General features: G+C 57.5%; 1 protein-coding gene across 1 annotated transcript; it reads right to left on the reverse strand.

Annotated features, from left to right (window-relative positions):
* Positions 1-1,505: 1,505 nt before the first annotated feature.
* ARID3C (AT-rich interaction domain 3C) lies at positions 1,506-19,945 on the reverse strand (the record flags this gene model as incomplete). The annotated part of the gene is made up of 8 exons (XM_080637747.1): positions 1,506-1,648; positions 2,542-2,631; positions 2,809-3,078; positions 3,380-3,624; positions 3,820-4,003; positions 7,787-7,859; positions 18,911-19,249; positions 19,907-19,945. 8 exons carry the CDS (start codon positions 19,943-19,945, stop codon positions 1,506-1,508), a joined length of 1,383 nt encoding a protein of 460 aa, XP_080493873.1.
* Between the last annotated feature and the right edge of the window lie 5,583 nt (positions 19,946-25,528).

Raw genomic sequence — 25,528 nt, forward strand, 5'->3', positions numbered from 1 at the left:
AGCATGGCTGGGGTTGGTGCTTAGTCTGATCCAGCCCATGCTTGAGGGCTCTGCTGGCACCTTTTCCCAACTCAGAGCCCCCAGAACAGAGGCAGCCCTGTGCTGGAGGCAAAGGTGAGGTGGGCTATGAAACCTCAGGCACTATAGCTGGGCTGTGTGGGTGCCTTGCATCCCCAAACGGTCCCCATCCTGTGCCCTGGACCTTGGCGAGTGGCATCATGTCACACATACCACCACGTCCACGCTGGTTTGGTTCAGCAGTTCGTTTCCTTTAATAGATACACAGAGTCGTGTGGCTGCAGGGGGAGTGCCGTGGGGAGCCCGGCGGCACCAAGCCCCGGCCCCCTGTGCTGAGGTAGAGGTGAACGTTGCTCCACGCTCGCCTGCTTTGGCACCCAGGGGTGCAAGAGGGTGAAAGAGGCCCCCGCCTGGCCCCAACGAGGTAGTTCGGAGTGCCCTCTGTCTCCTTGCCCCCCAACTGGGGACACCAGCAACTGGGTGGTCTTTGGTGGTGGGGGGCAATTCTGGGTCTCCCTGCCCTGTCTGTTCCCCCCAACAAGCTCCTTCCAGTGCACAATCCCCACTCCCACTCCAATAATCCCCATTTTCATCTGTCACATCTCACCCCCACCAGTCCCACTGGTTTCCCCAGTGTCTGCCCCCCAAGGTGAACCCTTCGCTGAGTGAGGACTTGGGGGGCTGAGATACCACCACCCTGGGGTGGCCAGTGGGCACCCAGGGCCCTGGGGGTGCCTCAGGATGGGGGCAGCAAGCACAGGCAGCGCGGGAGGGCTGGGTAGGGGGGTCTGCAGAGGGTAGGGGGTGAAGTATATAGGGGATGCAGTACATAGGGGATGCGGTGTATAGGCAATGCAATGTATAGGGGATGCAGTGTATAAGGGATAAAGCATTTGCACTGAGGGTGTGCAGGGTGAGGTAATGTGGGCACCAAAGGGATGCAGTGTGTGCACTGGGAATGTGTGTAAGGGATCCGCCGTGCAGGTGATGCAGTGTATGCATCAAGAATGTGTATAAGGAACACAGTGTGCATAGAGATGTGTGTAACAGAGACAGTATGTAAAAGATGAATTAAGTGTGGCAGCACAGAGGATGCAGTGTACCCATTAAGAAGTGTACAGAAGCTGCAGCTGCATGCAGTGATGAGGGCACAGGGGCTGCAGTGCGTAGGGGATGCAGCATGCGGGGCCCAGGGGTTCCCCAGGCAGCAGGGCAGGCAGGAGCCGTATGGGGTGGGTTACCTGGGGGCAGCACTAGGGAAGGAAGATGTGTATGTCCAAGGGCATGCGCATGGGAGGGACCCCAGTCATGGGGATGAGGGACAAAAGGGACCACGTGGGTGCTCACAGCCTTGCATGGACACAGCTTGGTATTGCAGCAAGAGGCACCTTTGGGTCCCTCATCCCACCCTGGTGTCCCAGCTGGGTCCCACTGCTCAGCCCCCCCAAGGCTCTGGGGACCCCCAGCTGGGTGGGGGGCATCTCTCTTTACGGTGAGGTGCTGGTGGGAGTGTGTTTGTGCAAGGGGGCTGGGAGCAGTGGGTTCGGGGCAGGCATGGGGTTCGGCCGGCTCTGGGTGCTCCCTCCACCGGGTGCCGGGGGTGCTGGGGGCCGGCGGGCAAACAAGACACCTGTGGAGCAAGAGCAAGGGGGTTAGGGCAAGTCATGGGTTGGAGGCCCTGCTCTCCTGGTCTCCAGCATCCCTGGGGGCTCCATTCCCCCCATCACCTTTGGTGTCTATCCCAGCCCAGCCACCCTCGCCCACATGGGGCAGTCTGTAGGGTGTCCCACGGCCATTTGGCTGGCAGCCCCACATGCTGATGAGCCCCTGACCTTTCCAGCCCATTAAATATTTAAGTCTTGAAGGAAAAGCCATAGATTTTAGTTGGGGGTGCCTCAGCTGGGCAGGTGGGGAGCTGGGTGGTATGGGAGAAACTGCCTAGTCAGGTAGGTGCATGTTACCCTGAAGCCTCTGTGCTGGCAATGCACCCCAACATCTTCCCCTGCACCCAACACCATGCTCTGTAACCAGCCAACCCCTGCATCCAGTCACTCTCTGGGCACACCAGCAATTGGTGACTCCAAATCCAAGCCCTGCCTGCAGGACCCCATGGTAGGGGTGCCTTTTTGTACTTTAACAGCCAAGTACATGCGTCTGTTCATCCATCCATTCATCCATCCACTCATTCATCCATCCGTCCATCCATCTATCCACCCATTCATCCATCCATCCATCCATCCATCCATCCCATCCATCCATCCATCCATCCATCCATCCATCCATCCATCCATCCATCCATTCCCCAGTTTCACCTTCCATTGCTAGCCCCTGCTGGGGGCCAATTTCCATCCTCACCAACCCCCTCCTTCTCCTGCCCCCTCTCCCCAGGCCCTGCCACTTCATTACAATGGATTTTATAGTAAAGACATCAGATTGAAGGAAGGACTTGCTGGCCAGGCAGTGGCTATAAGTTATTGGATTTCCCGGCCGCAATTACACAGGCCAAGCGGCCCTTCTATTTACCTGTGTAGACAACTCCATTTATTTCTATTGACATGTTGATACTGCTAATGCCGTTGGTGGACAGGTTCAATGCGGTCTCCTGTCTGTCATCTGGGGAAAGGAAATACCAATATGAGTGTTAAGAGAAACAGAAACAAGAACCTGCCCAAGACAGAGAAGTGGGGCTCCAGCCTCTGCAGCCATCCATGCTCCCCTTCAGCCGCTGCTGCTCCCCGCAGGGGAGCAAGGGTATGGGGTGACCCAAGCTGAGGTGTTGCACCTCGCTACCTCGGCTGGAGACCTTGATGTTCATGGGGAACTGGGAAGCCACGGCCAGGAGGTTGTGCTGCAGTGCATGCTGCACCAGCCGCTGCTGCTCCTCCACTGTCAGGGCCACCTTTTTCTCCGGAGGCTCCCCTGTCTCCAGCTTCTCCCGTAGCTGCTCCAGCACCACTGCCTGTGAGGCAGCTGCTGCTTGGGCCGCTGCGAGATGGTGGCCGGCCAGTCCCACCGGGATAGCGATGCGCCCCGGCACTGCTGCTGCCAACATGCCATCCTCTGCAATGACCAAGAGACCTCAGTGCATCCCCCACATCCACCCCATTCACCGTCCCCACTGGTGTCAACCCCCTCCCTTTAGCACAGGGCAAGCAGGCCATCACTCTGGGCTTGGTCCTTCTCCAAAGACAGGAAAAATATAAACCCTTCTCAGTCCCAGAAAGAGACTAAGAGAACAAATTTATTCCTATTTTCCCCAAGCAATAAGAGCAAGAGCAGACAGGGAACATCCGTGCTGCTGGAGTTGTGTCCATCCCTGGAGAGAGATATGTGCCAGGGAGAATATGTACTCCTCACCTACCTTTCTTAACTGCATGCAGTTGGCCAAGCTGGCCACAGCTGTGTGTGGAGATGCTAAGAGCTGGCAGAGGCAATTTTGGGGAGCCCAGCAGGGTTGGGGTGCTGACTGGTGAGTAGTTGAAGAGTGCTGTGCCAAAAGTCTGCCTCCGTCCCTCCCGACGGTTGCTGTCAATGGCAGCTTGGAGCTCACCTGGAGAGCTGAGGGCTCGCTTCTCACATTCGTAGGGATACAGGTACTTCATGTATCTGCATGGGGAGAGAGCCAGGATGAGACCCACACCATGCGCCTCCCAGCCGGCCCTGGGGTGAGTGGGGACCATGGTGGTGATGGCACCTGTGGAGGGTCAGAGCCCTCCACCCCCTTTTGGGACATCCCATGAAGGACCCCACTTGGGACTCTGGGACATCCGAGCCAGTGGGTGCCCCTGGGTGGGTGCTCACTGCGTGCGGAGGGTGAAGGCAGCGCTGGTGATGGAGGTAGGTAGGTTGAGGCCCTTGGTGATCTCCCGCCAGATCTTCTTGTTGATGACTTCGACCAGGCCACCCTTGTCCGTCACCAGCTGGTACAGTGTGTACAGGTCCAGCACTTGCTTGGCCATGATGGGGATGCGGTTCACAGGAGTCCCTTACAGCCGCACACAGAAGGGAGAAAAGGGTGTTGGGTGAGCCTGTGGGTTTCCATACTCCCTGGGGACGTGGTCCCCACCTTGTCTCCACTGCTAATGTTGATATCAGCTGCCCCACAAGGAGAGACACTTCTCTATATTAGGGTGAGCACCCATAAGCATGGAGAGCAGCACCATGCCCACGAGCAGGGCAGACCCCAGCATGTTGGCACACGATTGTTATTGATGAAGGTGCTGGTGGGGATGGGTACGCTCTCATCTGGAAAGTGTGGGATGGTTAAAGTGCCTCTTCCAGAGCCCCTTAGAGAGAGTCATCCTCTACAACTCTTAGAGCTCCCAACAGAGCATCTCCTCAAAAAATCTCTCAGGGCATCCTAGGACTCTCTCTGTATCCCTTTCAGAGCCACATAGAGAGACCCCATCAAACCTTATAAAGGGTCTCCGAAGAGGGACTGCTCCCCTCCCTTCTGGAGGGACTCATCCTATAATCTCCCTATAGAGAGGTTTTCTCTCTTAAAAGTCCTCTCCAAGCCCCACTGAGAGGGACTTCCCTAAGAGTCCAGAGGAGGTCCCCACCTACAGATCCTTCCCCAAAAGCCTTCCTGACTGCTTAAAGGCCTTCAGTGCCTTGCCTCAAGAGACCTGACCCCAAATCCCCTTCAGATGCCCTCAGCAGAGATCATGATCCCTGGTCCCTCAACATCACCCCCCCTCCCTGAGGCCATGGGGCAAAGGAACATGAAGTTACCAGGGCTCTGTGAGCCCAGCATGGACCAGAATGGTCCACATAGCCACCAGGTCCGGTTACACCTCCCTCACCCCCCACTTTCCTAGCACCCCCAAATAGTCCCATAGCCTTACTCTGCCCCACTGCACCTCAGGGCAATGATCCAGGCAGTGGCTGAGGGCTGCAGCAGGGTAGAGGAAGGATAAGCATCTCATCCCATCCCATCCTGTCCCATCCCACCCCATATTTATTCCTCCTGCGGGGTGTCGGGGCTCAGGCAATATCGGAAAGCCATCCATTTGGCCAGGGGAGGCTGTCACGGCTGCGCTTCGCCCCTCAAACGAAGCCGTCACTCACCGCCATCCTCCAGCATCCCTAATTTATGGCCCCGATATTGGCTTGGCTTCTTCACATAAGCCTGAAAAATGAGCTCTTTTTATTCCTTTACTGAGTTCATTTAACTTATTTTTTTGTGTGTGTGTGTCTGTTGTTCGGCTGCTTGGGAGGAGGGAGTGGAGTTTATCCCCCTGGGAAAAAGGCAGAGATATTGACCTGATACCTGCCAGCAGTCCCTTGCCAGCCCTGCCTGGGGGCTGCTCACACCAGCCCCATCACCTCATGGGGGCTCAATTTGAGGGCTCCCCATCACCCCGACTTGCCAACGAGTGTGCTGGGTCTCACCCCAGTCGATGGATTTCTTCCTTCTTCCCCCGTCCCCATGGACGGTGGCTATCCAAAGGGGATCATCATTAACCTCAGTGCTGCACGGGGCAGGCGGCCGGTGCCCATCCCGCTGACAAAGGGACCTGTCTGCATCCCTGGAGAATGATGGCCCGAGCCCCGGCCAGGGCGAGCGGCACAAAAGCTCAGGGAGGTGACGTGGCCATTGAGGCGCTGCAATTAATTCCTTGATTGATTAATGGCCCCGTGTTATCAGCAGGGCCTTCAGCTTGGCAAGGAGATGGCGGACCCTTGCTGAGCAAATGCAGAATTATTCCTTCCATTTCCCAGTTGGCCATTTCTGGAGTGCCACAGGGGTTGGGGCATGGGGATGAGGCACTCCACAGCCTGTATCCCATGTCTGATGGGGGTGATACCATCACCCCCATGTGTCACTTGGGCTGGGTGCCCCTGCCTTGAGCCATGAAGTCCCCACTCATCAGGGCTGTCCCTAGCCCATTTTTCAGCCGCTCTAACAAACACCAGTGCCAAAACTGCCCTGTCAGACATCAGGGGGACATGGCCCCTTTCATTAGGGCTCACCCTGTAGGCATTATCCCCACTGTCCCACTGCCACCTTTGGGATGCACTCTGAGGGGTGGCAGCTGCCTTCCCATGCACCCCTGGGTGCTCCTGCAAGCACTTATGCTGGTATCACGGGTGCTGCTTCTTACCCAGCTCCTGATGACCCCTGTGATGCTGTCCCTGCCCTGCTGCCCTCTGTCCCTTTTCTCTTTGCTACCTGGCTCTAAAATCCAGCACTCCAACACATGTATTCACACTTGCCTGCCCTCCCGGGGGGGAAGCCACCCACTCGGAAGAGAGGCAGGACAGATGAGACAGGAGCAGGACAGCCGGACACACAGGGATGAGGAGCAGGGAAGCATCAGGCTTCCTCCCTCCTCCCAGCACCACCACGCACTTGCTTAATTAAGCCCCGGCCCCAGTGGTGAGGGAGTTAATTAGCTCTGGAGAGAGAGATAATGAAGCCACAGAATAGCCCATGAATCTTGTGTCTGACGGATGCTGGTGGGGGCCAAGGCAGTGCCAATGCTCCCACTTGCTCACCAAAGCCTTGCACTAGGGCTAGAGGGACTTGGGAGGCACTCATGGGGTAGTACCCATATCCCTATCCTAGCCTCCATCCCAGCTCCAGCATAAGCCCCATGGCTGTGCCAGCCACCTCAGCACAGCCCTGAGTGAAACGAGTTTGTGGGGTCTCTGCTTGACCCACAAGTTAATCACTTCTTCCCCCCAGGCTGGTAGATGTCCTCACCACCCTCCCCACGGGCACTGACCGGGGACAGCAGCCCCTTTCAGCTCACCCTTGTTCCACACACAGCCAGCCCCGCTGCTTCTGCACACCCCTCCCCAGCCTTCCCCCGTTAATTAGCCCGGCATTAACCTCTGCCTGGGGTTTACTGGCTATTGAGCGGCATGTTCATTAATCCACACACCAGCAAAAGGCTCTAATTAATACGGCTGGCCACACGCCCGCGCTCGGCAACTTTTAATTGTCACAGGCCCGGGCGGGGAGGGCGAAGGTTAAAGCATTTATCGAGTCCCCAGGAGCCAGCTCGGCCCCCCATGCCGATAGCAAAGATTTCCAATGCGGCAGGGCTGGCTGGTGAGCCCTTAACCCCTAGGTGCCCGGCACTGCCAGGAACACTGCCTGCGCTCCTGCAGCGCAGCTTTGTGGGCATCCCTAAGGATGCTGGTGATGAGTATCCTCATTGGGCACTGCTGATTGGCATCACCAATGGGCACTGCCAAGGGCATCCCTAGCAGGCAGTGCTAAAATGCCCTGCTAATGGGGCATCATTAGCATCTGACGGATGCTGGGGGGGACGAGGTAGTGCTGATGCTCCTGCTTGCTCCCCATAGCCCTGCACTAGGACCAGGGGGACTTGGGCGACACTCATGAGGTGATACCCAGATTCCCATCCCCATCTCCAGCCCACCTCAATGGGTGTTGCTAACGGTTGTCATCAAAGGGGTATGATGCTGGGCACTGCCAATCGGTACCCCTGCTGGGCATTGCTAATGGGCATTGCTAACAGGCATCTGCATTGGCATTGCCACTATTCCCAGCTTGGGGGGCCCAAGGGAGCACCTCTTGCCAGCAGGCACCCCATGGTGCATGCTGCCTATAGAAATGGGGTCAAATCTGCTAGGTGTGAGCTAACACATGTGCATATGTAAATGGAGATGGGAGGCACTGCAGTACCTGCCTGGGAGGCTTGCAGAGACTGGGAGCAGCTCAGAGCACTGTGAGCACCCCCAGGCAGCCAAGGCAGGGGTGCCAGTGGTGCCCAGCCCTGCCACCCGCCTTTACCTCTCTTCTGCATGAAGCTGAAGAGGTCATCCAGGAACTCCTTGCGCTTCGGGTCCTCATCCAGTTCGTAGAGCTGGGGGCAGGAAAGAGAGCAGTCAGTGCTGCTGGTACCAGGACCAGGCATCACCCCTGGCCCCACCAGCCTCCTCTGCCAGCAATAAGAGGCAATCCCTTGTCAGGGACAGGATACCCCAGTGCACCCTGCATGCTGGCAGCACTGTATTCTCCCTGTGCCTGGCATGGGCAGCCCACACACCACTGACTATTCTGCACCCTTGCTGCAGTTTCCCCTGCCCTCACTTCACTAGGTGGAGGGATGACTGTTTTGCCCTGAGAAGATGATGCCAGTGAAGACAGGACAGAAGCAAATCCCAGGTTCCCCACAGGCAGGTCCCTGGGATTTGGACACTCAGCCCTGCTCTGGCTCAGCACCTGCTGGCAGTGCCCAGTGCTTGTGCTCATCACGTCCCACATGGGATCAGCATCCTCACCGAAAGGACACACTGCACCTGCACAGTGGAGATGCTGGTCCCATCCCAGGGTGAGCTGGCAGGATCATGGCATGGGTGCCAGAGAGGGAGCTGCCAGCACTAGAGGCTGCCACACCGAACCGGGGTGACAGGGCTATTGACAACATGATTACCACACCTCAAGCTGTGTCAGCCTGAGATGGGGCCTGATCAATGGCCAAGGACAGCAATAGGTGCCTCTGCAAAGGGCCATGCTGCCAAATCCTCCTCCTTTGCCTGGGCATGGGGACCCCAAACCCATCTCCCTCAGCTGTGCATGGGGACCAGGGTGTGAGCACAGCAGTGACACATCCCCACATAGCACACGGACTTCCAGCAGTGTGTGTGTGTGCAAAGCCAGATGTGTGTGCACTGTGTGCCAGTGCACGAGCACAAAGCGGTGAGTGCAGCACCAACACTGGTGCTCGTGTGTCCCAGCAACTTTGTGGGTGTGCTGACGTGTGTGCAAGCTACTGACTGTGCACATGGTTACACAGATGCACACATTCAGCTGTGAGGATACTTATGTGCATTGGATGGACGCAGGTCCAGACACACGGACACAGACCCCAAGGCTGAGCTGATGGATGACACCGTGGAGGCAAATGAAGCCCCTACATCAGGGACATGAAGCGCCAGCTCCGTGCAGCAGCCAGGGCTTGCCTGATTCCAGCACAGTGCCTAGGTGACCATGACAAATTGGAGCCCGCCAGATCGATGGCCCAGCAGTAAAAGTCAGAGCACATGAAGGAAAAATTAGCACCAATCGAAGGCGCTATAGACACCAATTCCTCCCAGCAAGCCCGGCAAGAATTTAAAGCCATTGAAAAGAAACAAAACTCAGCAGTCCAGAATGGATTTCCAAAACATATACAAAGAAATGCAAGCTGGAAAACAAAGTCAGGCACAAAATTGAGTCGTTTAAAAAACAATTGTGCTGGGAAAGGCCGTTAAAAACCAATAGAGCAGGAGCACTCCCCCCCTCCACACAGCACATCATTCACTGAACAGATAAAGGGAGCTTTGCTGTGGGGATGTCAGGCTATAAGGACTTGGGGATGTGAGGATGGGGGGGATGCAGGGACGTGGTGGGGACACATGAATGCAAGGATGTGGGGATGCAGGGACACGGGAATGTAGAGAGGTGAAGATGCAGGGACCTGGGGGACCTGGGGGCACACAGAGATGCAGGGATGCTCCTACACACACCCCACAGTTCCCGTCACTGGACAGACACATCTAACACAGACCCTCATCTAACCCATGGGAATAGGTGTTAAATGCCTGTCCCTAGCCTAGTCTAATGCCAGCCTCCCACCAGACCCATGGGTGCTGATTGCCTGGCTCTGAGCCACTCCATCCCTGCCCCTTCCTTGCCCTCTGGGTGCTACTCATCTGTGTCCTCTCCTTGTAGTAGAGTGCTCTTGGGATGCCCTGACCCCTCAGTGCCATCACCCTGTGCCTCCCCTCCACCGTGGTGCTCCCTGCTCTGCTCTGTGCCCCCTCCTCATTGCCTGCCTTTTCCCTGGAGCTCCTCAAGCCATCGATTACAGTAACTAGGTCAGGCTCAGAGCAGAGCTCCAGGGGTCTGCTTTGATTTCTGCCCCAGGGAAGCTGAGTGAGCCAGGCTCTGCATGCATCTCCCTGCCTGCAGCAGGGCTCTTACCCCCAAGGCTCCACACCAACCCTGTTTCCATCCCTGCAATCTCCTGGCTTGTCAAAGCAGAAGCAAACACCCCAAACCCGCAACCACTGCCTATCCCATAGCAGGGAGAAGCCACTGATTTCAGCCCACCCAGTGGGCTCCTACATCCAAGTGTCACTTGTGTTTCTCCTCTCACCACAAAAGGCAGGATCCCACCCGTGCTGCCACTGCCTCCAACCCCCAAAACGTGTGATTTCCAAGTGCTGGAATCTATTTTTACACCATTTATTAACCTCTAACCTTTTATCTGCAGAGCATGGGGATGCAAAGACACATTACCTAAAACGGGGAGCAAAGGTCGGCTTTTAAGTGGAGACGAGAGCGGAGCTGAGTAGCAAGGAGCAGCCAGCAGCCTTTGGTGTGCCAGGGATGCACTGGGCATCCCACTGGATTTGGGGATTCTCAGGCTGGAGAGGAGGTGGTTTGGGGTAATTCTTGCCGATGACGGGCAGGCTGGGTCCCAGTTAAGGCTGGCTATGGGATCCAAGCATCACTTTGCAGAAGTGGCACAGGGGTGGTGGCATGGGTCTGCTACAGCCATCAGGCCAGGAGGTATCCCCAAACAGCCCCAACCCCTTGGAAGAAGCCAACTGCATCCCTTACCTAGGGCTCTGGGCCCTGCCACTCACCCTACTCCTTCTCCTGCAAGGTGAGCACCGTGGTCCCCTCTGCCTGACTTGGGGACTGACCATCTAAGGGGCACATCACAACCACCCAGCATCACACACAAGTTTGCATGGGCATGTACAACCCTGCACAAGCATGCACAGCCCTGCATGGGCACACAGAACATCACATGGCTGTGCACAACCCTGTATATACATACACAACCTGCACAGGTACACATCGGTACACTGGAATTTGGCTGTTCACAGCCTCCTATGGGCATGTACAACCCCAGGTGGGCAGGCACAAGCCCGGGTGAGCATACACAGCTTTCGCAGGTGCATGCAACTCTGCATGAGCATCCACAACATCAGATGTATATGCACAGCCCTGCATGGGCACACACCCCAGATGTGCATGCACAACCTTGGATGGGCACGCACTACCCCAGATGAGCACTCACAACCCCAGCTGGGTACTCATAACACCATACATGTGTGCAAAACCCTGTAGGACAACCATAAGCGCACATGGGCACGTACAACCCCACATATGCATGCACAACTCTAGACAGGCACGCACAACCCTGGATGGGCATGCACAGCCCCAGGCAGGCATGCACAGCCTCAGATGTGGCATGCACAACCCCAGACAGGCAAACCCACCAGGACAGACACCCCAAACCCTACAGGGGCACACACCACCCCAGAGCCCCCCCTGCACCTCGGAGCAGTCCGGCAGGCCTTGCCCTGGGGCAGTTGTGCAACGCGAGCAGTGGCTCCTGCTTGAGGTGACCTATGAGCAAGGACCCTTTTAATCATGTTTGTATTGATATAATTAGTAACTCATTTAACGCCATCGATGTAACTATATTCCTCTATAAACAGAAGTATTAAACTGTCAAGCCGTGGGATCGATATCCCACCGATGCGCACCACAGCTCTGCTCTACCGACCTCGGGGACCCCAACCGCAGTGCTTCACACCCCCAGAAACCACAGCACTCCCAGCACTACCCTACTTCCACCCAACACCACTGCTTGGGTGCTGGTGCAGGGTCAGAGGGGGATGTCCTCATACCCATACCCAGGTTCAGGGACCCCGCTCCCTCCCATCATCCCATTGCCATGGCGACATCTTTATTCCTTAAGGGATGGGGATAACGGGGCTTGTCAGGCAGGTTAAAGGTCAGTGGGTCGAACACGCATTATTAAAGGGATACGAATAGACCTTGTGCCTGCCCCTCCTCCTCACTGGGATTAAATAACATCATTAGCACCTCTCGCTCACCCAGGAGATGTGTCTCACGGAGCTGGGACCCCATAGCCCAGCTGATCCCTTAGAGAAAGGATGCAGTGAGGTGATAACCCACCCCCAAGCATCTCAGGGCTGCCTGTCACCCTGGACCCTCAGCACCCTGCCACCAAGGGGGGCAATAGCAGCGGGACCCCCCACAGCCCCTGCTCAGCTGTCACCTCCTGCTGGCAGCACGGGCTCAGATCGGCAGCCAGGATTTAATCCACTTAATACGAGCTGTATCGATCCCAGACCCTGCTTGGCTCCCTCCTGCTTTGCATCCCCCCCCCCCCCCCCCAACCCTGAGCCGCTTAATATGCACCACATTGATTAGCGTGCTGCTAATTTTTCCATCTGGCTGCTGTTCACGCAAGGGAGCTCAGGTAATGCTCATCCCCCCGCACACCCCACACAGCCGCACACCATGACTGGCTGACTGGTTTGGGGTCCCTACACCCCTCCTGAGCACCACTGCCACCTCTGAGCTGGGGTCCCTGGCTCCTACCCCAGGGAGATGGTGCACAGCCAGACACTGGGGTGTCCTCTGTGTCCTGATAGCACAGAATCATAGAATCATGGAATGGTCAGGGTTGGAAAGCACCTTAAAACCCTCTGCCATGGGCAGGGACACCTCACACTAGACCATGTCACCCAAGGCTCTGTACAACCTGAAGACTGAACACAGAGGGAGACAGGAAAGCCATCCATGCCTCAGTTTACCCTTCATGCTTACAATCACAGGCACTGGCTATTCCCAATGGGTGCACAGCCCTGTGCACGCTGGGGTGCAGGGACCCCAACAGTGTCCACAGTCAGAACCCCCCCAGCCACGGGACACACACAAAGGAGCCGAGGGTTTGTGGATACCTTCCCTCCTCTCCCCAGTGCTAGAGCTGGGGGGCAGCTCATTCCCCGCCGGGCACAAACCACCCCCTGACCTTGTGAGCCTCCGCTCGCCTCCGCCACCAGTCGTTAATAAGTTAATGGTTATGGGACGGCTTTGCTGGGACACCAGCTGCATTCAAAGGTGCTGCCAGCTCCTGGGGAAAGGGGCTGCTCGCCTGACCCCACAGCCCTGATGGGTCCAGGGGTGCTTGCTCACCCCAACATCCCCAGCCTCAGTGGTCAACCCCACTGCCGCAGCTGGACCCCTCCATCCGGAGCCCTGTCCCAGTGCCGCGGCTCCCCCTCGAAGCCTTTCATCATGCTTAATATTTAACGTCACTTTATAGAGCAGCAGGTTTAATCAGCACTGATAATGTGGCGGATCCAGCAGGTCATTAAAACCCCCCTTCCCCACCACAGCGGGCACTGCTGCTGCAGGGAGAGCTGCCTGCTGCAAACATTAACCCAGCTTCGCTCAAGGTTGGGGACTGTTTGATGGCAGTGTTGGCCTTGGGACAGCAGTCCCCCTACCTACAGCCTGGCCCCGGGGTGAAGGAGGGGCTCGCAGGGTCCCTTATCTTCTCAACACACTTTGCAGGAGGGGAAACTGAGGCACTGGGCGCCGGCATTGCTTCCCTAAGGGTTGGAGCCAGAGGAAACATGCTGCATGGTGCCACCACAGGTACCATCCGGCCCACATCGGTCTGTCTGGGGGCTGTGGCACAGGCAAGGGAGGGTCCTGCCTCCCAGCGAGCCTGTGTCCCCTGCGATCGGCCCCTTGTTACTCGTTCACGGCTGAGCAGGCAGGGAGTCAATGAGGGGATTTGTTCGGGTTAACCTCGCTGACCCGGGGTGCTTGCCATGCCACTGCCTCCCCTCCATCCTTGCTTTCCTCTCCATCCCTGCCTCTCCCTCCTTGTCCTTCCTCAATCCATCCCAGGGTGACCAAGGATGGGGACGCCCCCCAGCACCAGCACCCCACACAGGCCCAGACGCGCTCTCTCTCTTCACAGAGCCTCCTGTGCACACTTACGCACCACTTATACACTTCTCCTGCACACACACATTTTTTCTGTGCACATTCCCACAACATGTGCACCCACACACACCTTTTATACACCCCCCCCCACCCTGTGCACACTCACACGTCCCCCATAGACTCTTTCTGTGCATACATACACACCTCCAGCGCATGCTCACACATCCCCAAATATGCTCCTCCTGTGCACAAATCACCGTGTGCATGCTCGTACATCCCCTATGCATTCCCCTTGTGCATCTTTTGCACACTCACGCAGCCCCTGAACACACCTTCCCTGCACACACTCACCCCTATGCATGCTCATGCGTTCCCTATACACTCTCTCCCTGTTGCATGCTCATGCACCTCTACGCACACGTACCCCACACACAGCTGAGCTTGCTCCCACAGCCCCATGAATCTGCAAAAGTCCATGGGCACTGTTGTGGGACCAGATCCCACCCCCCAGGGCCAGATCCCATGTCCCCACCACAGTGCCAAAGGCATGGGGAATTTACCTCCAGTATGAACCCAATCAGTGAAGGAGTGCATCTCCCCAGGTTCCTCCCATCTGATTCTGGGGCAGTAGCTGGGAGGGAGCCAGGTTGGGAGCTTCTGCCAATGCTCCTCTCCCACTCTGATTAGTTTTTACACATCCTATTTGGAGGTCCCAAGAGCTTGGGATTGAGACCGTTTGGGAGATGGTGTCGCAGAAGCCACCGAGGTACTCAGCATCCCCCCGGGCTGTAGTGGGGCTGGGAAGAGCCCTGGGGGCACTCACCAGGACTGCTCAGCACTGTGGGCTGGGGCAGGGGGCACAGGGATGGTCTCGGAGGGGGGATCAGCCCCCAAACCCTGCCTCAAACACCCATGGGTCCACATGCGGAGACACTGGTCCGTGCACATACAGGAGTGCCCATACACGCTGGGACACTACGTGTGTCCCTATACACACACACGGATATGTTCAGATGTGCATGGGCACACCATATGCATGTGGGCACATGCATGGTGCATATACACCCCTACATGCACACACATATACGCTGTTGTTCCATATGCACACACACACAGAACACCTCCATACACACTCCCAGCCATGCACCAGCAGTTCCTGCCTTGTGCCCCTGCACTCGTACTGGGCTGCTGGGGCTGCTGGAGCTACTGGAGCTGCTGCTGCGGGGGATTAGCACACTGACCCTTGCCACCACCACCACCTCCCCGATGCAGGTGGTCCCAGAGCTCTGCCTGCACGTTTGCTGGTGAGAAACCTCCAGGGAGACATAGACAAGAGCAAACACCACGTCCATCATCCCCCAGCTCTGCGCTGTAACCAGAGACCCTCTAATTTAGCTCTGGAAGCCCTTCGGTTGTTAACTGCTGCAGCTGGGTTGAAGATGCACTGGGGGGGGGGTCTGGGGCAGGGAGACCACCTCCTTCTCCCAGGATCCCCCTTCTGAGCAGCCTCCATTCCCTGCAGGCAGGGACATCCCTACAGGAGAAAGGAATGGGGACAGAGGCAGGATGGTGTGGAACGCACACCCTGCCACCCCATTTTGGGATGGCCCCAAGGCATGGGGCTGAGGTCTGTGGCACAAGGAGGGCCGCAGCCAACTCAAAGCACTTTCCTTCAGGCTTTGAGAGGCACAGCCAATGAGCCTCACTAAATATATACAAAAGGTGAGTGGGTGCAAGAGACAACTGCCAGCATCAGGGACAGACGGGGCAGGAGCAGCACCATGGCAAGAGGAGGAACAGGCACATCAGGGCTGGCAGAAGATGGTGGCAAACCACTGCGTCTCTGAATTAAACACTGAGGCTACCAGACACCTGAGAGGACCCAAAGGGCTGACTGGGACTCAGTCCCCCCCAGCTGCTCCCAGGCAGGGAGGAAGGAGCTCCAGGGGGATACTGATGCACCCCAACTGCAACCAGATGGGTCTGAATGTGCTGGAGGGGCCCTGGCAGGGGATGGCACCTTCCTGCCAGCAAACACTCTGCTGCCAGAAAGATGGACACAAACCCAGATTCTCCTGCCCTGAGCCTTCCCGCAGTGCTACCACTGGGAAGAGCAGGGGGATAAAAAGAGAAGAGGTGGGTGCTGCTCTTCCATCGCTTGGAGGAAACCAGGGCACACATCCCTATGCATGTGCATGCTTTCCAGTGAGGAAAGCTGAATATATGGGGCTGAGCTGGCAGCAGCAATGCCAGGCTCTTCCTGGTGCCCTCCAAGTCAAACATGATGCAGCACTGCAGCATTGTAATGTGGTGGCATCCTCATCCCCATAGAAGGGGGATTCATAGGTAGTGCACAGTCAGACCTCCGTCGGTCCTGGGGCCAGGTGTGCCTTGCAGCGCCGAGTGCAGGAGACCTCCTGGACCTTTGCCCAGGGCTCTACCCATATGTCCTTATCAAGTGTACATAGCCCGGCGCCGGGGGCTGATGCAAGAGACAGGGGTGAGGGGGTCTTACAACCCCCTAATATCACAGCAGCACTCCCAGATCAGAGCAAAGGTCCTGTCAGCCCCCCCAAAACTGGCGCCACAGGAAACATGTAACACAAGGGCAAACACAAGGGATATTTCCCCAAAATGCTCCTCTGGGTTGAAGCAGTGTTTGCCTATTAACCCTCAATGGGTTTCTGCGCTGCAACCTTATCCTCTGCTCCCATTTTTAGCACCACCGCACTGCGTGTAAAACCCTGAGCAGCTGGTCCTGCACCAACCTCCCACCCTATCCCCATCAGAGCCCCCTCCTTGCTGCAGAGAACCCACCCTCTGCAAACCAGCCTGGATTTGGTGGTCTCCATTCAATTAACTGTTGCTCCCTAAGAGATGACAGACCCCAGACCCATCCCAGGTGATGCCAGCAGTGCCATCCAGGGTGCCCCTGGGGGAAACACAGCCCCATGCCAACACTGTCAGTGCCCCATAAGCTTGTGAGCAGGCACACACTGCCCTCCATGCCCCACACATCACAGCCCCTGCGAAAGCTGAGCATGGACACCCTCCCAACACAGCCCCTCCGGAGAGCAGAGAACCTGTTCCCCAGGCTGGGCAAGGCACAGCCCTGCAGCCTGGGGGAAGCCAGGGGAGACACGTCCCTCCCAGGCAGGGGTATGTCCCCTCCCAGATGATCACAAGGCAGAGACAGGAGTGACAGACACACTGCAGACCCCAAGGCAAGCCAGCACCAGAGCCTGATCCAAACTGCCACCCCAGACAAGGCAGCCCCACGCAAAGGCAAGGAACGGCTGATCCTAGAAACTCCTTTCCCCTCTCTCTGTCCCATCCCATATAAGCCATCCAGAGGCAATAGGGCCCCTTGTCCTTAGAGTACTTATAGGGACATCCCACTGTCACCTGGGATATGCCACCATGTAGGAAACCCACAGTGCGTTGGAGTACGGATACATCACTTTTCCAACCAGGGCTGGAGAAAAAGTAGAGCAAGCAATGAAGCCAGTTCTCACCCGGGGAAGTGGTGGCAGGATTTATTCCCTGTCATTCACCTCCCGGTATTCACATCGCACTGCCGGCTTTGCTCCTGCCCCGCATGGAGAGCCAGGGCAGCCCCAGCCAGGGCCAGGGCGTGAGGCTTAGGGACGAGAAATGCCGAGGATGCTTTCTCCTCGTAAAGCCGGGGAGGGAGGAGCCGCTTCCCACCTCCGGGCTGACCCGGGAACCGGACAGTCTGCCTTCCTTGGCGCGGCGGGGTGTAGCGCAGCACTTCCCGGACGAGATACTGGGGCTGTGCGGCTCACACACCCCGCACCTCTCCGAGCTGATTGCGGGGCAGCAGCTTACCCGGAGCACAGCTACAGGGCACATGCTGCCCGTGCCCTGCTTGCATCCCTGCCTGCTGCCTCGCAGCACAGTGGGATGAGCCCTGGCCTCTCTGAGTAACACAATAGGCAGCAGCACGGACCCCGAGGACCCCCCGAAGTCGGGTCCCTGCTTCTGTCTTCATCCCTTCCTGCCAGAAACACTGTGGATGAGTCAGGACGTCCCCTCACCTCATTGCCTCCTGAGCAGTGCCATCCTAAAAAGCCACACACCAGCTGCACAGGGACATCTCTGTCACTGCTGTGTCCCCCCACAACCAAGCTGAGCACACGGGAAGTGCAAACCCGACTTGCTGCTGTGCTGTCCACACTCACACAGTGTACAGACAAGCACCCACCGTATGCAAACCAGGGCACCATGGATAGGATACACACACATTAAAGACAGACAGGCCTTTCCTTCACCCTATATGCAAGCCCCCAGAGCCTTTTTCCTGCATGAAATCGCCATGGCACGGGAGTCTTCCGTATGCTCACCAGGAGTAAGGTGACAGGGTCGACACACAGCTCCCTCCAGCCAATATAAGAAATCACTGAGCCACACTGACCATTTGTAATATGCCCTGGTCCTCACACAGACAACAGGGGAGCTCGGCTGATTTGCCCTCCAGCTCCTTGGGGTAACCATGCACTAGAGCCTTTGCCCTTGTTTGTCTCTGAAAAACCTCCATGGACAGGGGACACACTGTCTTACCCATTACAGAAAGCACCAGGGATGGAGCCTGCATGGGTCAGGGTGGGCACAGGTTACCGAGTGGCTGGACACTGTGCATGCCACCATGCTGTATGGGTCATGGGGACAGGAAGAGATAGAGGACTTGAAGCATTGGTGAGATGGAGGAAATCATGGCAGGGAGATGGAGAGCACATGAAGATGCCTGTTGGAGTGGGACAGGGCTCAGGGCCGGGGGCAATGAAGAGTATTATGGGGGTACCCATTTGGGGCAGAAAGGGGCTCTGGGACAGGGATGTTGGGTTGCACTGACTGTACTTGCCTGGGATGAGGTCTGGGGGCAGTGAAGGGAGACTGGGTGGTTCACATTTAGGGTGGCATAATGTCTGGGGGTACAGATGCCTGGGGTGGGACTGGGATGAGGCCTGGGACAGTGGGGTTGCACATTTAGGGTGGGACACAAACAGGGGGTAGTGGGGGGGTATAAGCAGCATCCATTCAGGGAGGGCTGAACCCCGAGTTTGTGGGGGACACTGGGGACACCTGCCTGGAGCAGCCGATGCCGGGGTGGTGGATGCCTCCTACCTGCTTGAACTGCTCCTCGTAGGTCCACTCGTGGTGTGGGGGAGGCGGAGGCTCCCGAGGCTCCCCTTCTTCCTCCTCCTCCTCCTCTTCTTCTTCCTCCTCCTCTTCCTCCTCCTCCTCCCCAGCGGCGGCGGGCGGCGGGCGCGGGTCGGGGGCCGGGCGGCGGCGAGGGGCGGCGGGCAGCTGCCCGGGGCCAGGACCGGGCTCGGCGGGAGGCCGTCGGGGAGCGCCGTCGGGGCCGCGGGCCAGGCGGGCCGCCTGCTGCCGCTGAAGGCTCTCCATCACCGCCGCCAAGCGCAGCCCCCCCGCCGGCCCCGGCCCCCGCGGAGGGGCGGCCGGCTGCGGGCACAGGGCACGGCCTCAGCGCTGCCGCCGCCGCCGCCGGAGGAGGAGGGAAGGGAGGAAGCGCCCTCCACTCCACCCGCTCTTCCCCCACGCTCCCGGGGGCCCTGCCCAAAAGTTGGCGGCGGAGCCGCCGCAGCACCGGGCGCGGTAGCCGCAGCCGGAGGGGCTGCCCGTCCCGCCGGGACAGCCCGGCACCCTGCCTTACTGGGGACCCGGCCCTTCGGTCGCTATCCCCGCTCCGCCGGGGGACACCCTTCCAGCTGCCACCGGGAATAGTTCCGACGCGGGACCCCCGTCGCTGTCTTGCGGGGAGCCCCCCTCCGCGTTCCGCATGGGAACCCGTGTTCTGCTGATACCCCCCGTCCCGGTTCCACCGGGGACCGAGTCTTACAGGGGACCCCCTCCCCGGTACCACCGGAGACCTCCACCCCGACGGTCTCACCGTGAACCGTCTCCTGTCGAGCCCCGGCCCCTCAGAGAACCCCGTCCCGCTCCCACCGGAGATTCTTCCCTCGGTGCCTTCTCCTCCCGGGACCCTCCTCCCGCTCCCACCAGGGACCTCGCTCCCCGTCCAACCGGGGGTGCCCCCACCCCAATCCCACCGCGCACCCCTGCTCTACCGGGGCCCCTCCGCTGCGTCCCGTCCCTCACCAGGGCGGGTTTGGCCGTCAGGCTGGGGTTTTCCACCATGCCGCCGGCTCCGAGCGCCGCCCGGGGCTCGCCCCGCCGTCCCGCGGGGCACGGCCGGCTGCTCCGCCCGGTCCCGGCCCGCCGCTCACATGGCGCCGCGCCCGCCGATATTTCTTTTATTCCGCAGCAGATGAGGGTGGGTGGGATTTTTTCCTCTTTTCTTTCTTTCTCTCTTTCTTCCTTTTTTTTTTTTTTTTTTTTTTTTCCCCCTCTCTTTTGCAACAAGTGGCACGCAGGCAGCAACACCCCTCCCCGCTCTCATTTGCTAGCGCACGTCAAGGGAGTCATCCGGGGAGGGCCGGGCTTGCGGCAGCCCCGCGGGATCGCCTCGGGACCGGTCTGCCGAGAGCCGGGTCGGGCAGCCTTAACCGGGGCCGCAGGAGCGGATGGGGCCGGGGGGTGCAGGGGGCTGGGTGGAAGCTGTTTGCGTATGTGAGGGGAGTTCATAGTGGGGTGTTCAGAGGTGAATATATATGTATGTCCTGGGAGAGCGGAGAGCATAGAGGGGTGTGCCGGGTGTCCAAGGGTGCATACATGTATGTATGGGGAGAGGGGATTGCTTAGGGGGTGTGCAAGGGGTCTGTAGATGCGTATATAAGAGCTGAACCCATTGCACAGAGGGTTTGTCTATGCGTGGATACCTGTGAGTGCTGGGAGAAGATAGTGCAGTGTGTGTGTTTGTGCAGCCAGTATATGCTTGCGTAGGTAAATGTGTGCACATTGGGCAGTCCAGCATCCACCACATGCGTGTGTGCAGACTGTCTGAGCTTGCATGTGCCCGTGTGTGCTGGGAGAGGTGAATGTAGTGCATGTGTGTCTGCAGGGGAACCTGTGCACATGCATCAGGAGTGTGCACTGCTTTGTGTCTGTACCTGCTGTGTATGTGTGCAAGCATCTATGGAGGCATCCTTCCCCCCAGAGGGCTGCTCCATGGTCACTTTTCCTGAGTAACAAGTGATGGGACAAGAGGTAGCAGCCTCAAGCTGTGCCAGGGGAGGTTTAGACTGGATATTAGGAACAATTTCTTCACCGAGAGGGTGTCAGGCATTGGAACAGGCTGCCCAGGGCAGTGGTGGAATAACCAACCCTGCAAGTGTTCACAAACTGTCTAGATGAGGCCCTCGGTGACATGGTTTAGTGGTGGACTTGACAGTGCTGAGGTGACAGTTCGGCTTCATGATCTTAAAGGTCTTTTCCAGTCTAGTTGATTCTATAATTCTATGATCTGTACAGCCATGTGCATTGTCAGAGGGGCTGAACGTGTGCAGTGTGTGCGTATGCATGGTGTTGGGGACAGCAATAAGTGCTTGTATATGTAGAGATCTGCATAGCAGTAAGTGCTTGTATGTGTACATAGATCATGGCAGCACACCCCATGCTGGGGCTCCTGAGGGGTCCTCCTGAGGGGTGCTGTGTGTGCCTGTATCTTGTTTGGGGTCAGACTGCAAAAAAACAGGGTCCCAGAACCCTGGCCCCTGCCTGGCATGGGCAGGATGAGGCCATGCATCTCCTCTGGCACTGGAGGGGCTAAGTGCTGCTGGCTTGCCCTTGCAGCAGGGTAAACTGAGGCACCAGGTACTATCAAGCATGCCTCAAAACATCAGATGAGGGTGTAAGGTGGGATGAGCATGCAGCAGCCTGACCACTGATGCACCTGCAGCACCTTACTGTCCTAGGAGGGCCAGAGCCCATGGGGAAGCACACTGCTTTAGGCACAGTCACATCCCTGTCTGCCTCCCAGTTTTTTCCTGACCCCTTTTTCTATGCAGGCAACTTTGGCAGAAGGTAAAGGAGGTGCCTGTTCTTCCCTGGGCTTTTTATGCTAGTGCAGCTGCAGGACTTGCGTAGATCCCTGTGGATGAGCATCATCATCATCCTGCAACACTGGGACACAAGGGACAGTAGCTTTAGCCCTTTCCCACCGTCAGCCTGTCACCAAGACCTCACGCTGCTGCGCTGGGTGTTAGTGGCATGGGGTGATAGAGGCTTTGGGTGCCAAGAGCTGCTGGCTCTGTCTCCTTCGGGGACCAGTTGTGTGCTGCAGAAGCAGCTGGTGTGAGCCAAGTCCTTCCTTTTCCTTGGAGCATCTTGTGGAAGCCACTGGCCAGAGCTACGAGAGGAGCTGGCTTTGCTCTTGGGCTCCACAGCCCGGGATGCGCCTCTGCCCCATTCACTGCACCCCTCTGTGGGGAAAAGTCGTGGCTTTTGAGCATCTCTGGAGAAATTGCCCCTCATCCTGCCATGGTGCTGGTGACTCCCAGGGCTCCTTGAGCTCACGGCAATGCAGCAGCACCAGGCATGGAGCAGCATCCTCGCCAGAGAGGCTCTTGTGGAAAAATGAGCCCCTTTCCCGGGACTCAGTGCAGCTCCTGGCCCCGCGGGGCCCCCGGGCGCTGTTTATCTTTGCGCAGGAGATAAATTAGCTGTCAGCCATCCCATTTCGGGGCTGGGCAGCTGTAGTTCGCACTGGCCCGTCTCGTTTAGGCAAGGCTAGGGACCTCCCAGTGCTTGCCAGCCCCTTTGAGCATGTTCGTTGGTGGCTGGACAACGTTCCTGCTGAGTTGCCCCTGGGAAGATAGGACCAGCTGCTCCCTGCCTCCCCCGGATTTTCCCACAGGATCCCATCACACAGGGCTCCAGTGTGGCTGTGTTGCACCTCAGGGTGCTGGCATCCTCTGCTGTGCCCCATCCCCTGCACAATGGGGCAAGGAGGGAGCTGGGGCTGAAGGCTGAGCAGGTTGAGTCGGGTGTGGTGATGGTGATGGGACTTCTCCATGGCCCAGCAGGAACCCAGGCATCTGGGGTATCTCCCCTTCTCCAAGGCAGAGGGGTTGGGGTGCTTAGATCAATGTGGAGGATGTGGCTAGGCTGGCTAGTGACAGTACTGGGGTCTGCATAGGGTGCAGTGTGTCCCATTGCCCTGGGCATGGCCACCAAGTGAGCTGGCCCTGCTGGACCAGCACAACTTGCTTCCTCTCTAGAGCCTCCAGAGTGACAAAAGTGGTTCTGGGGCTCTAGACATGTGCCATGAAGTGTGTCTGTGCTCAGGCTCTGCCTGGGGCAGCAAGCAGGACCATGTTCGCTTCACTCTTCGCTCAGCATCTTTGCACCACTGTGATGCTCCTGGCTGGAAAGAAAAAGAAATCCCCCAAATGGCTATCGATGGCTGTGGTGGAGACGGCACAGATAGATACTGGAGGCATAGACAGGCACGGCAGACAGCGGAGCAGAGTGAGAGATACTAGGAGCAGAGACATACTGGAGGAGGAATTGGGAGATAGATCCTGCGGGCTGATCAATACCCACTGCATGTGGAGGGACAGCAAGATAGAGTGAGCTGCAGGAGGAAAGTGTTTGCTGGGCAGTGATGTGCATTTGTCCAGGTGATGGCTCCAGGGAGATGCCACTCATGGTCACTTCAGCTGGGGCTGGGACAGAGCTGGACCCATGGTGCAGGTGCCTGTGGCCATATCCCTACCCATCTCCAGCCACCCGCAGGGGTTGGTGTCCTCTGAGGTGCCCTGGGGTCACACCTGGGTGCCAAAGGGTGCATATCTCCCATTATCCTGGTCACATCCTCTAGTCCAGCAGGGATGCTCCTGCCATCTGTGGGCATCTTGGAGGGTGCTGGGTACCTGTGTGTCAACAGCAGAGAGCTGGATCAGTCCAGCATGGATGAGATGGAATAGGGAGAAAGGGGCAGAGGCAACAAAAGCCTGCTGTGTTAAGGACCCATCTCTCTGCTAGTCACTGGGCTGTCTTACATGATCCTTTACAAGTTGCAAACACCCATCCTGAAGGGAAAGGCTGCTTTTTGGGACCTTTTGTTACCTTGCACTGTCGCTGCTTGGTGATGAGATGGGGACAACCCCTCCTCTGCAGCAAAGCAGCTGGGACTCCTGCATCCCAGCCCAGCCCTATCCCGGTGGCACTTGCCAGAGCTGCCCCATGCCAGCTGGTTTCTCTGCTGTGCACATCCCAGCTTAGCTGGGGATGGCGAGGTATCACTGGAGAAGCCCTTTGCCTGGACAGCTGGCCTCGCAGCCAGGCTGGGGGGGATCCCCCGCCCGTGATGGAGTTATTGACACGGGCTCTACAGAAAACACTGCTGAGATTGTTCACACTAATGTTATTTAGCAGCAATATTTCCGTAATAAAAGAAATCAATGGGCAAGAGAAAAGACCTGTCCAGACCTTTGATTTTCCCATTTTAATGGCATACTTATTTACTCCCACCAGCGTGCCCATCGGATTTTCATTACGCGGCCTTCGCTGTAAGTGGAGCAGTATTGATACGAGCTGCTGAGTTAGCTCCTTCCCGTGTGGGCCAGCACGGGACTGCTCGTGTTCCTCGACAGTGCTCTGCTAAACCCCAGGGAATGGGCATGGCATGGGGCCAGGTGTACTTGCAGCCCATGGGAACACATAGAGCCTGCCCACATGCATGTGTGCATATGTGGTCTGCTCATGGGGACACATGCACACACACGTATGTCCTTATGGTCTGTACACTGTGCGCTCTGTGCATACACCTGTGCACTCACTTGTATCACCTGCATGGGCACACATGCATGCACACGACTGTTCTGCCCACACACATGTGCATACACAATTGTCCTACACACACGTGCCCAAGCACTCACACATGTGCAATTGCTTTGACTGTATGGACAGATGCCTCATTCTTCTACCTATGTACACAGATGTGCAATCCCCGCCTGTTCTGCCTACATGCATACACACACCTATGCATGCCCAATACACATACCCACACAAAATCATCCTGCTTGCACCTATACACACACGTGCAAGTGTGACCTGTCTGCACGTATGTGTGCATACACACACACACACACATAACCTATATACCCTGTGTTTTCCTCATATGCACCTCTCATGCTGGGAGGTGGTGAACCCATGTATGTGTCTATGTGTACCTCTTGGAACCACCAACCCGCCAAATGTGGCTCCATCCACTCCTAGGGACACATGCCCAGTACTGGAGCAGGATGGAGCCCCCCTACTCTTGGGTCCCCCATGGAATCAGAGGCCTGGCAACACTGAAGGCTTTTGATCCCCAGCAATTACAGTGAAGAGAGGAGTAACAGCACCATCTCCTGCCAGTCTCTGGGAGCAGAGATGGGGCTGATCCTGCCCAACACCATACCCCCAGCTCCCAGGACCCCAGGCGGGATGCTGATGGCTTCCCCAGGGACACCCAGCAGGACCCCAGCTGAGCTGAGAGCTGGCTGCTGTTCCCCATGGCAGAGGCTCAGCACGCTCCACAGACTCTCTCAGGGACCCAAGAAATTGGGATGAACAGTTTTATTATAGATACCTCTTTCCAAGTGGCAAATTAAACGCAGCCCATGTGCAGGGCTGCAAGTCAGCAGGACAGGGACAGTCTGGGGAGCAGGAAGAGTAACATGCTACAGGACTGGTGGCCAGGGACACACGTGTGTTTGGCAACAGCATGGAGGTGAAAGCCCTCCACCAAGCAGTGAACCCACACAGGTCTGGCTGCAGGGCTGCAAGCAGGGTCTGCAGACAGGCTTGGTCAGGGACTGCAGCGTTGCCTTGGCT

This window comes from Psittacula echo (genome assembly GCF_963264785.1).
Source record: "Psittacula echo genome assembly, chromosome: Z".
Taxonomy (NCBI): domain Eukaryota; kingdom Metazoa; phylum Chordata; class Aves; order Psittaciformes; family Psittacidae; genus Psittacula; species Psittacula echo.